The sequence below is a fragment of the Globicephala melas genome, chromosome 3 (assembly GCF_963455315.2).
Source record: "Globicephala melas chromosome 3, mGloMel1.2, whole genome shotgun sequence".
Classification (NCBI taxonomy): domain Eukaryota; kingdom Metazoa; phylum Chordata; class Mammalia; order Artiodactyla; family Delphinidae; genus Globicephala; species Globicephala melas.
The window spans coordinates 90,952,108-90,964,906 of record NC_083316.1 but is presented as its reverse complement, the minus strand read 5'-3'; the positions used below and the strand labels follow the sequence as shown (position 1 = coordinate 90,964,906).

The 12,799-nt window shown below is 38.5% G+C and overlaps 1 protein-coding gene across 5 annotated transcripts in view; it reads right to left on the bottom strand.

The window, feature by feature from the left end:
• Positions 1–12,799, bottom strand: part of MCC (MCC regulator of WNT signaling pathway) — a 464,937-nt gene that overhangs the window by 353,097 nt on the left and 99,041 nt on the right. For all 5 annotated transcript variants that reach the window (XM_060296098.2, XM_060296099.2, XM_060296100.2 and 2 more), the window contains one exon: positions 2,884–3,131. In XM_060296098.2, the coding sequence (XP_060152081.1) occupies positions 2,884–3,131 (248 nt within the window). The remainder of the gene's footprint in view (positions 1–2,883; positions 3,132–12,799) is intronic.

The following is a 12,799-nucleotide window of genomic DNA, read 5'->3' as shown; positions in this document are numbered from 1 at the left end:
ACTGGAGCTGGGAAGAGTGGGCTGAAGGAAGAATGAGAGGTAAGGACAGATAAGCATTCAGTGTAGACAGACTCCTCCAAAAGTTTAACTGTTAAGAGGAGCAGAGAAGTGGGACAATAGTTAGGCACATGCAGTCAAGAAAATGTTTCTCCTGACCTCAAGATGTGAGATACTAGAGTTTATCTATATAGAATCAGAAGGAAAGATTGATGATGTAGAAAAGAGAGGGACTGATTGAACACATAAAGCTTTGTTTAATTATTATAGATTTTTAAATGTATTTGATTCACATTAGACTGAACAGGAAGTTGTTTTCCAACATGAGTGTAATTGTGACAATCTCCAGGAAATAAAACTGAGTAGTAATAATAATAACAATATTAACTTAACTTGCATCTAGGGCTTATAGCTTATCTTGCTATGCTAGGCACCGTTTCATGTGCTTTCCATATATTAGCTTCTTTTTAAAAATTAAAAAAAAAATTTTATTTTCTTTATTTTTGGCTGTGTTGGGTCTTTGTTGCTGTGCACAGGCTTTCTCTAGTTGCGACGACTAGGAGCTACTCTTTGTTGCGGCGCGTGGGCTTCCCATTGTGGTGGCTTCTCTTGTTGTGGAACACGGGCTCCAGGCGCGCAGGCTTCTGTAGTTGTGGCACTCAGGCTCAGTGGTTGTGGCTCACGGGCTCTAGAGCGCAGGCTCAATAGCTGTGGCACACGGGCTTAGTTGCTCTGCGGCGCATGGTATCTTCCCGGACCAGGGCTCGAACCCGTGTCCCCTGCATTGGCAGGCGGATTCTTAACCACTGTGTCACGAGGGAAGCCCTATATTAGCTTCTTTATTCCTCCAAATAACAATAATTGTTCTCATGTAATACTTAATGAGGAAACTGAGACACAGAGAGATTAAGTAACTTCTCTAGTGCTGTGTAGGCAGTAAGTGACAGAACCAGGATTCCCACTCACATAAGCTGCCTCTGAAGCTTTAACTACCAGGATAAATTGGTAAATGGTCTTATGTGTGCTGGCATTTCCTCAGTTCATGATACGTTTTACGATTCACCTCCTCTCACCTCTTCTTTCTCTAAGAGTATGTGGTTATAGAAAAGGATAAAAAGGAGTTTTTTTCAACTCTTTCTTTAGTTGGGGCAATCTTATGAGACGGTCAAACCAATTAGATGTGGGCAGCAATTCTATCAAAACCATTCCTTTCAAGATATTTTATAAACACCACACATTAAAATACAATTTTCAACAGTTAGTATAATGTTTTTTCATACAAGTATGCCTTCTGTAAACACATTTGATACACATTTATATATTACTTTAATGGCTATATGGTATTCAATTGTTGAAACGTACCACAGTTTACTTAACCCTTCAAATATATGTATGTGTGTGTGCTTATGTACTTATAGAAGAAGTCCAAGTTCTTGGCAGAAAAATTAGAAAATACAGCTTAGCAAAAAGAATTCTACTCATCCTTTCATTTAATAAACCAATTCTTAGTGTCCATTTTACATGATGTAACCATTACAAATCATGTTTTCTAATGCTATTTAAAAGCATGAGGAAAATGCAGAGGAAAAACTGCAGGATACAAAATTATATGGAAAGTATGTGAAAAAATATGTAAGAAACAATTAAATCACACATACACACACCACATGAGAAAGAGAGGGAGAAATGTAAACAGTAGTTGTTATTTCTGGGTAGTAAGATATTAAGGATGGTTTTTGTTTTCTTCTGCTTGCCTTTTTCCCCTTATTTTTCTATAATGAACATACACCAATACTCAGAAAAATGTTAGTTCAAAAATTAAATATTTCTACATATTGCACTAAGAGCATATGAATTACCAGATACCTAATTTGCAGCTAAAATGGAATCCATTAAGATAGCAAGGCATAGGGGATAGGAGGGTATTTTTATTATTTCAATTACTCAATAATAATGCTCCCAATTATTCCACTGCCCAGAACATCATTCAGGGTGTGCATGTCTGTGTGTGTGTGTGTGTGTGTGTGTGTGTGTGTGTGTGTGTGTGTGTGTGTGTGTGTGTGTGTGTGTGTGTGTCTGTTCTGTGGGGCAGTACAGAATCATCCAAGCTAATTAGTATGTATTTAACAAATGATGGACAATTAACATGGAGCTTCACTTCCTGCCACTAGATCTACCGAGCGGAGAAAGAAACAGAGAGGGAGATCCAGGAGACATTTGCAAGGAAAAAAAGTTCCCTAAAGTATAGGCAGAAAATTCAGATACTTCCTGTATCCCTTGGTTCAGGCTATCCCTTTAAGATGCACTTTTTCTTTTAAACTTTTTATAAACATACTAAAAATATGTATATTTGAGTTCTCAAAAACATGTACAATAAACCCCATGTTCCCATCACTCAGCTTCAGTAATTATCAACATTTTTCAGAATTTTCTTTCTAGTTGCTTATCTTGCATTAGTAGGAAACAATAATACTTAGGAACAGGAAAACAGTTTGTAGAAACATTTTTACACATTAAATAAAAAAGAAATGGTTAAAAACTTCACTGTGCAGATCTGAACCAAGCTTTGAAGAAGTCCCTAAAGAGTTTCTGAGGCCTGCTGATTCAATTACCACCTTTCCCATCCAGTTTGCCCTTCCTCCCCAGTAGCTATTTGAGTGCATGATCACACTTGGGAAATGGAAGAACTAAAATAAAGAAAGCAGTAAACCAGGAACTGGGAAGCCACAGGACAGAACTGGGGGATTAGCAAGCGCTCACCCAGAGCAAGTGTGGTCCAGAGGACAGCCTGGGGACAAGCAGGCATCAGGCTGGGCAGGCCAGTCTCACGAAGGTCACGAAGTGGGGACAGGGGTGCATTATGAACTGTCACGGGGTTGTACCTACCCAAACTGTTGTCACTGCTCGTGGGCCAGGAAGCAATTCTGTCCCTCAGCTTCTTCTTTTTACAGGAATTGTCTGACTTCTCAGAAAGGCCTACTTCCTCCTTCCTAATTTCTCTGACGAGCTGCATGCGGCACCTTGTAAAATCCTGAAAGGAAATCTTCCCATTTTCATCAGCGCCCAGTTGGTTCATGATCTCAGCCACAGACTCTTCCATGTTCAACTGGCGACAGACCATCAACAAGTCATTTCTACAGAAGGGATTGAACAGAAAAAGGGCTTGTTAGGAGAGACATTTAAGCTAGAGAAAATAGTTAATGAAAAAAAAAAAGAGTATTTCTTGAATACATCCACACGTAGGAAACCTATTTCCACATTTCTCATTGCTTCTGGAAAAGTGCTAAGTGTGCAAAAAGATCTGTTCCACCTGGGTTATTCTAGACAAGAACTCTATTATTATTTGGAACAGTGAGGCAACTTTAAATCCTTTGTTCTCTTTTTTCTTCCGTGTCCATGCCCTTTCCTCCTTTTCTTTCTTTTGAAATTGACAAAGCACCTGTAGAGGGTAGCATTGTTACCTAACTGTAAGATAAAGTTTCAGAACATAGAAAAGATATTGTTTCCACTCTTGGCAGACTTGAAAATCTCATCAAATTTTAAAGGAACAACAAAGATTTTAACAAGCTTGACTTTTCAGCTTTCTGGACCAATCAGCTAATTTTAGTACGTCTTTAAAATGTTATTTAATTTCAACTTTGATGACTCAGTGCTCCCCTACCTCTGGTTTTTCCTGATTTTCTTTGAGTATTTTCCACCTTCTCATCAGCAATTAGTAAACCCTAAGCCTTAGGACAGGGATCAAAATCCCAAAAGTCTTCCATGTCTAGGACTTAATGTAAACGTGTGAAGTGGGTGGATTTAAGACAAGAGGGGTTTCTGGAGTCTGTGGCTGGACCAGAGAAGTATATTCAGCCTACAGGTTCTCAAGTTAAAGAAAGAGAAAGAAAAAGAATAAAAAAGAAACAAGAACAACAACACTATGCCGGCCAAGAACATTTATCTGGAGGACATCATCTGACCCTGCACATATAAATCTTGTTCTTTTCTCTCTTTCTAAACTCTTTGGGAAAATACTTCGTTCAGATTGATCCAACTCTAAGTCTCAATAAAGGTAAAAGGATTATGAATTTAAGAGCTGGAAGAGATATTAGGAACTGGGCCATGGTCACAAGAACAGCTAGTTAGTGCTCCTGTCTCAACACACCACCAAACCCAGTCATCTGGAGACCATGACCTATTTGATGTTTGCTGATATCTGAAACCTAACCATGAAAAGACCAACCCTTCTCCAGTCACCCTTCACAAATTCCTTCTGGTCCATGCTAGTATGATTCCCCAAGTTCCCTAGGCTCACAGAATTGTAGATATTTTTAATATCTTCTCATTCACTCCATTTTAACCCTAATTCCCCCCATCCTCGTCCCTAGTATCCAATCTCTCATCAAATTTCTGTTGGTCCTGTCCCTGAAATGCTTCTATATGTACTCTTTATTATGTTTTTCAATACACATAACACTCTCCAAAACCTTCTCAGTTTATACCAGGTCCATTACATTACCTTCTTTAGTTGATCACCTTGCTTCCATATGCCATCCATTTTCGTGTTTCATAAAGAATTTTGACACACAGCTACAAGTTTTAGTTTATCTTGTTTGTATGTCTGTGTATATATGTATAGTATATAATGCTTATGTGTATATATTTATGCTTTTATTTGTAAGATAGATGGATGGGTAGATAAATAAATATACACATATGGAAGGAAGTATGGTAGATTAAATTAGTCCTAATTTTTCATTTCTCTGTAGAACTGTTATACATCTATACCCTTGCCTTGGCCTTGGGGCCAGGGACACTCATGGTAGGTATGATCTTTCCCATCGTTTTAACTTCAGGCTTGACATCTAACTTACCCTCTGGGATGTATGTGTTTATCTAGTTAATCCCCTACTGGGCTTGTGCCCTTTTGCTTCTGCCATTATTATGAGAAGAACAAACCATGATAGCTATTAACCCTCTAGCCTGGACCCCCAAATGAGCCACTTCAGCTGATCTGCAGACGTGTAGCATAAGAATCACTGCAGCTGACCCAAAGGTATGTAATCAAGAATAAATTCTTATTGTTTATGCCAATGAGATTTTGTGATTGTTCCCCAGCAATAGCTAACTGATACATTGGAATAATTTTTGGATCTATTCATATGTTTATTTTTTTGCCCTTTGCTGAATACAACCTGTCTGATATTCAGCTGGATTCATCCCAGACAGGAATGATTATGATTCCTGTAAAACAGGAATGCAGTACTGTTTATGTACTGCTTACATAACAGTAAAACAGGAATGCAAACAAAAAGAAAGGGCCAATGTTCAGGTTCTACATCTAAAAAAAGAATTTCTTTATCATGTTTTTAGACAATAATCTTAAAAATTAGGCTTGGTGGGAGATAAGTAAGTTTTCTAAATTTCAGAAGTTCACATACTAAGATGTTAACACTAATATTTTCTGAATAGTAGGAATATGGTGTTTTCATTTTCTTATTTTTGCCTATTGTATTTGTAACTTTCTAGAATGTACTATACTACTTTCATAAATTGCTATGTCATTTTATAGGTTTTAAAAGTGAGGATAATAATAGCACCTATCTCTTAGGGTTGTTTTGAGGATAAATGAGATGATGCATGTAAAGCACTTAACACAGTTCCTGGCACATATTAAGTACTCAATAAATAGTAGCCATTATTATGATTATTTTATAATTATTGATCATAAATCTTTAACAATGTCCCAGTTGCATGATTAAGTCTTTAGTAATTAAGCACAAACTGCTCAGGGGAAAACAGTGCTTATTGAACTGAACTGACTCCTTCACTAAGTGGAGCAATCTATCTGCAGAGGCTCGCCTTCCTCCCTGCCTGTGGCCCACTTACACTTGGGCGCCCTGGTGAGAAACCCAAGCCTGTCCAAGCTCGAGAAGCCCCATTCCACAAAAAGCAGCTCAAAAAAGGATTTGTGTTCTAGAAATGTCAAATGTCAACTCAGAGGAGAATGCATAATTTTGCATCTTTATTTAAAAAGTGTAGGTCACTGGGCTTCCCTGGTGGTGCAGTGGTTGAGAGTCCGCCTGCCGATGCAGGGGACCCGGGTTCGTGCCCCAGTCCGGGAAGATCCCACATGCCGCGGAGCGGCTGGGCCCGTGAGCCATGGTCGCTGAGCCCATGTGTCCGGAGCCTGTGCTCCGCAACGGGAGAGGCCACAGCAGTGAGAGGCCCACGTATCGCAAAAAAAAAAAAAAGGTGTGGGTCACTGAGAGACTCTCATAAAAGGTCAAAAACAAAATACAGTACATCCTACTAAATTAAGTCAGACAGTAATCTTTAAACAGTGGTGCTAGTTTCTAAAAACTAAATGAAAGCTAAAGTTTCTCAGTATAGAAACACAGAACTAGCAAGAACAACTAACAAACCTGCAGGGCGAAATGCTACTATCCCCATTTTACAGATGAAGATGTGAAGGCTGAAAGAGCTAATATGTGGCAGAGCCAGGAATCTAAACCAAATCAGTCTGATTCCAAAGCTCTTGCCCTTTCCATTCTACCAAACACCACCTTGGATGTCAATGATACTTAAACTTTGGCCTCTGAACACAAATAAGGACAGCAATAATAGGAACAGCTTGATGATCAACAGTCATTAAAGAACAGCACTTTTATCTTAAACCAGAAAGACTACATATATCTATGTATGTGCTCCCCGACTATGTTAAATACGGATGAGAATAATATTACATTTTGATATCAACATGAGAAAACAGTTACAAGAGAGAGAAAAAAAAACTCCAGGGAGTTCCCTGGAGGTCCAGTGGTTAGGACTCTGCGCTTTTACTACGGGAACTAACATCCCGCAAGCAAGCCGAGCGACACAGCCAAAAAAAAAAAAAAAAAATCCCAAAGCTCTCCTTTACATATAAGAGCAAGCCCAGAGAACTTGATCACAGTTTCACTATCAGCCATTGTGCTAGGGCTGTTTCAAACAGCTCGCAATGAATTACACGCTCCTGTGACTACGCCCCTTTGCATTATGTCTTTGCCTTTCCTCCCATCAACAGATGGAGGCTATTTCCCTGACCTTGAATCTGGGCTGGCCTTGTGACTTGCTTTGACCAGTGGAATGTGGCAGAAATAACTAACGTTCTAGGATTCATGAACACATGCCTTATGACGCCTTGTAGTTTCCACTTTCAGCTCAAATCCTTCCAGCTTCATGCTGGTCTTGTTGCCCACTCAAGGCCACAAGTGGTCTCTTCCTTCTTCTAGCATTTAGCACCTGTACCATTCATTCAGTGATTATATACAGCTGTGGGACAACTTTTAGATTGTTGTACTAAACTTTCATTTCTCTTTCTCAAAAAATTATTTTCAGGGCTTCCCTGGTGGCGCAGTGCTTGAGAGTCCGCCTGCCGATGCAAGGGACACGGGTTCATGGCCCGGTCCGGGAGGATCCCACATGCCGCGGACTGGCTAGGCCCGTGAGCCATGGCCGCTGAGCCTGCGCATCCGGAGCCTCTGCTCTGCAACGGGAGAGGCCACAACAGTGAGAGGCCCGCGTACCGCAAAAAAAAAATTATTTTCACACACTCAAGTCTTATCTTCCCAACCTGATCACAGGCTCCTGGAAGGCAGTGGCCATGCATCAATCTCCCTTAAGATCCGTGCAGCACCCAGCACACCACCCTGTACACAACAGAACTCCATCACATTTGTTTTGATAGATGGATTTGTAAACTCTCAGAAGTTAAACATGATCATTCTTTTGAAGGGGTTCCCCACTTCATCTGATATCTTCCCACAATACCTGTCTTTGTATCTTCCCACAGAAGGCAACAGCACATGGGATGCTCAGTGAGTATGAATGACCAATGGGCACCATAAAAACAAACAACAACCTTGTAGCCTTAGTGACAGAGCAACATAACAGTTTCTCTGCACTAGGCCAGGAACGTTTCTCAGAGGAAGACATAATGAGCAGCGGTTGTCCAAAACTAATATAGTCCAGTGGAGAACTATTTCAGTAGTGGTAACATCATCATATAAAGCACCTGCCTTTAAAATAAAAACCAACAAACTTTTGTATATTATTCCAGAAAATACACCCATTCATCTTAGAAAATGTAGACAAGTAAGAAGAAAATATAAATTACATGCTACCTTTCTACCCAGCAATAACCACAGTGAACATTTTAACTAATTTCACAAAATTATGGTAAATATTTTTTTCTCTAAGTTTCCTCTAAATAAATAAATTTCCTCCAAATAAAATTTTCCTTTCACCATTGCTACAACTGCTCTAGAAGGTGTTTCATATTTATTCATATTCATATATGCATGTCTTATCTTCAGAGGATATAACCATGAGGAATAGATTCTGGTTTAGCAGAGGAACTGGTCAAATGAGGTAATATTTGGCTCTGCAGAGAACACCAATCACCAGGCAGCACTGAAGATCAATGCTTCCAGCTCAAAACTGCATGGTTTTACAAAGCATAGCTATTACTTTCTGTATGTAGAAGCCTTTTGGTCTCTTGGCTATTCTTTTTCTTTTAACTTGTAAAGAAATTGAGTAGGAAGTGAAAATTCAATGAAGCTATTCATCATTCAGGGAAATTCACAGCCTTACATCAGGAATAGATAACGGGAAAGATGGGCTTAGGTCTCTCAAGCTCAGATGCAGAGAAAAACATTATTCTTCCCCACAATGATACTAAACCCCAAACCCAGTCGGAACGAGGGCTATGTGAAAGCAATTGTTACTCTGAGGAAGGGTTAGATGCTTCTGTTCACAGCTCTCAACGAACAGACACCTTTGGAACTAATAGGTATGCCAGAAATAGCTGCTTATGAAAGAACTCAAAACAAGTCTATAAGTTCATTTTGCCTCTCTAACTGTTCAATTTGAGTCACACAAAAATGTAATTTAGGGGACTCTAATTTCAGTTCCATAAATATTCAAAGTGTGAAAAATCATAAATAAGTCATTAAAAAACAGGCTTCTGGGCTACAACTGGTAATTTCTGAGTATAATTGTTGGAGGGAGCAAATGCATTTGCCTTTCACAATTGCTTCTGAGTTTATCTGGTCTAAAGTGAAGACCAAAACAAACAACTAAATAAGCAAATAAACTTATCGTTAAAAGGAGAGTAGTTGATTGATCTGAAGGACTTCAACAAAATTCAGAAAGATAGTAAAGAGATGGGAGAAGCTGGCCAGTGGGGCTACCTTACCTTTCAGAGCACGGAACAAATAGATGTTCAAAGGTGATAAATCAGGATACTTACACAGTGGTATAAGCACATTATGGAAAAAATGGAAAAAAATCACCAAGAGAACTAAAAGCACAAGTGGTAAAAAACTGTACCTGGGGAGTGAGCTTGGGCATTGAGAGGTGGATGGGGCAAGAGACTTGTGTTTTGTCATGTGCCCTTCTGTACCATTTTATTTTATTTTATTTTACTTTACCATGTGCATGAATTATTTTGATAAAAGTAATGTTTTCAGGTTTAAAAAATCAAATAAGTCATTAATTTAATCTGAGCTATAACAGACAAAATATTAGTATTTAAATATACAACAAATTCCTACAATGTAATAAGAAAAAGATAACAACCCAGTTGAAAAATGGGTAAATGATAAGAACAGAAAATTAACAAAAAATGGCAAAGATGTGGAAATATTCTCAAGCTCAATAAACGTAAGGAAAATGCAAATTCAAGCAAACAATGGGATACAATTTTAATAGGTATAGGACTGGCAAAAATGTTAGTCTGACAATACCAAATGTTGACAAAGAAGCAGAAACTTTCATGCGGTGTTGGTGGAAAACAAAAACTGGTACCACTTCTTTAGAATGAATTTTGGCAACATCTAAAAAAAAATGCACACCCTTCAACCAGAAATATCACTTTTAGTTATATATGTTAAAGAAACTTATGCTAGGATGGAAGGAGACATGCACAATATCTGTAAGAGCAAAGATTTGGAAAAAGGTTAGTATTAATAATCATGCTAATAAGAACAGTGAACATGCACCGGATGCTTACTGTGTGCCGGGGCCTGAGCTAGTGGATACATAAATTGAGGAATCGTCAGCTAATGAAATATGATCAGAGTTTTCAGAAGAAATACATTTGTAATATATCATAATTAATAAATCTCAAAAACAGCAGTGAGTAAAAACCTCAAGAATAACATGAACGACAGGACAGTATTTATCTAAAGTTTAAAAATATAACAAAAACCACTATAAATTATATATGAATAATAAAAACAAAGTCAGGAAGCAAAAACATCAACCATAAAGTGGTGAGGGAGAGAGGGGAATAGAATTGGGGAGGGGATAAAGGGGTTTTAACGTGCATTTACAATGTTATATTAAAAAATCGTAGGTAAATATGACACAATGTCTACCTCTTTTCAATCTGGGTATGGATACATGTGTGTTTACTATACACTTTGTAGTTTTCAATATTTAAAATCTGTCTTAATAAAAAAAATCTAATGTATGAAAGGCAACTTAAAACAAATTTGGTCTGAGGCCATGGTTGAAGGATAAAACATTTAAAATGAGCAATGTCATTCATATCAGTAAGCACTTGTAGGACATGTCTCGTGGAGTTGATCAAATTAGATGATCCAAAATGACACTGTTCATCCTTACAGGCTATAGAGCACCTGATTATTCTCCTGGTATGATTTTCTAAAAGTAGAATTACTCATTGTTAAACAGTCTAATCTCTCAATACAGTTTTTCAAACATCCCTTGAGAAACGTCCACCAATTTTGAGCCCCACCAGCAGTGTTTCAGTTACCCCCACTTGTTATACATACTTTTCTGGAGAGCAGAATCAAATTCTCCATCTCTATGTTCTCACTTTCTTTTCTGTGAAGGCATTTATACCACACATTCCCAGAGACACATTTCTTTCCTTCTCTTCAGCACTCAGTACTGACGGCTGCCTTTTCCTTGAATCTCCTTCCTTCATTAGCCTGTGTAACAGCCCTGTCTTCTAGTTTCCCACCTCTACGTGACTGCTCCTTCAGAGTTCTTGTCCTTAAATATCCATGTTACCCAAGGCCTTGTCCTTTCTATTTTCTCACTTTATAGACTCTCTATAGCTGATCTAATCTAAATTTATGGCTTTATCTATCACTAGGAACATTGACTCCCAAATCTCCCTCTCCAGTTAAGTAGTTTTGACTGTATAGCTACACTTCAGTGTCATACATTTATCTTGAACTCAAAGTCCTAAAATGAATTCATCATTTTGTATCCCTTTACAAGTTGACTCCTCCTCTCTACATAAATTACACCATTGGTCACCCACAGTAGAAATCTAGAAGTTTTCTAAGTTGCTTCCTTCTCATTTATTCCCCCTGCAATCAGTCACCCAAAATAGTGTCTGTTGTTCTAAATGGCTCTCATATCCATCCCATCCTGATCATTCTTATCACCCTCATCGTTTTCCACTTGAATTACTATAATGGTCTCCTACTGGCTCTCCCTCTTTCCAACTGGTAGGCGACATGTTATTTTCTCTTGCTTAAAATCCTTTCTTTGTGTCCCTCAAGACTTTCAGCTTCATACCCATGTTTCTCACTTCATAGCTAAGGTCCTATCTTTTTAGCCTCACTCTTCTGCTAAAGTAGGCAACCTGCATCCTAGCCCACTGAATTTCTTTTAGGTTCCATAAGAGGCATTGTTGTTTTACATGCCCATACTTTGTATATATTTAGCCCTCTGCTTGGAAAATCCTCTCTTTACCTTTCTCCAAACGCCAGCCCATGCTTGTAATTCACTTGAATAGCATCTCCTTCAGAAATCTTCCCTAAATATCTCAGGTAACTCCCAGTTTAATTTGATGCCCCCTCCCTGTGTTACTAAGTCACCTGTGCTTGCTTTGATCACTTACCCCACTGTACAGTAATTATTGATTTATTTTTTTCTCTCTTCTACCAGACCAGAGACTGGTAACTAAAACCTACAACCAAATCCAGACCATTGCCTGCTTTTGTAAGTCAAGTTTATTGAAACCCGGCATACCCATTTGTCTATGGTTACTTTCTCACTGCAACAGTTGAGTTGAATACTTGTGACAGAGTATATGGCCCATAAAACCAAAAATCTTTACTATATGGCCTTTTATTTAAAAGAAGTTGCAAACTTCTGTACTAGACTGTAAATTCTTAGAGGAGAGGGTTCATTCTTTGTTCATCTTTGAATCCCTAACACCTGGCATACAAATAGCTGTTAAATAAATAAGTGGGTAAATAAAATGTTAGATTTGAGGTAAAAGAGGTGGGGAGAGAAGTTAATGAGGACCTTCAACCCCATTTCTTCTTTGCTTTTTGCATACCCCAATTTATAATCACAAATGAAAACAAAATAAGTTGATATCATTAGGGTTTTTTTTTTAAGATTTTTTTGATGTGGACCATTTTTAAAGTCTTTATTGAATGTTCCAATATTGCTTCTGTGTTATGTTTTGTTTTTTTGGCCTCGAGGCATGTGGGATCCCAGCTCCCTGACCAGGGACTGAGCCCACATCCCCTGCACTGGAAGGCGAAGTCCCAACCACCCGACTGCCAGGGACGTCCCCATATCATAAAGTCTTAAAATATCTTCTAGTATATATGAGAGGCTCTGTACCCTTCAAGCTAGTAATTTAAGCCTTCTGGCTAGTGGTACTCAACTCTGACAGCATATGATGTTCACCTGGGGTGATTAAAACATATTGATGCTCAGGCTCCATTGCTGACAAACTAAATCAGGGTGGGGAGGAGGGGGCAGCATCGATATTTGTTAGAAG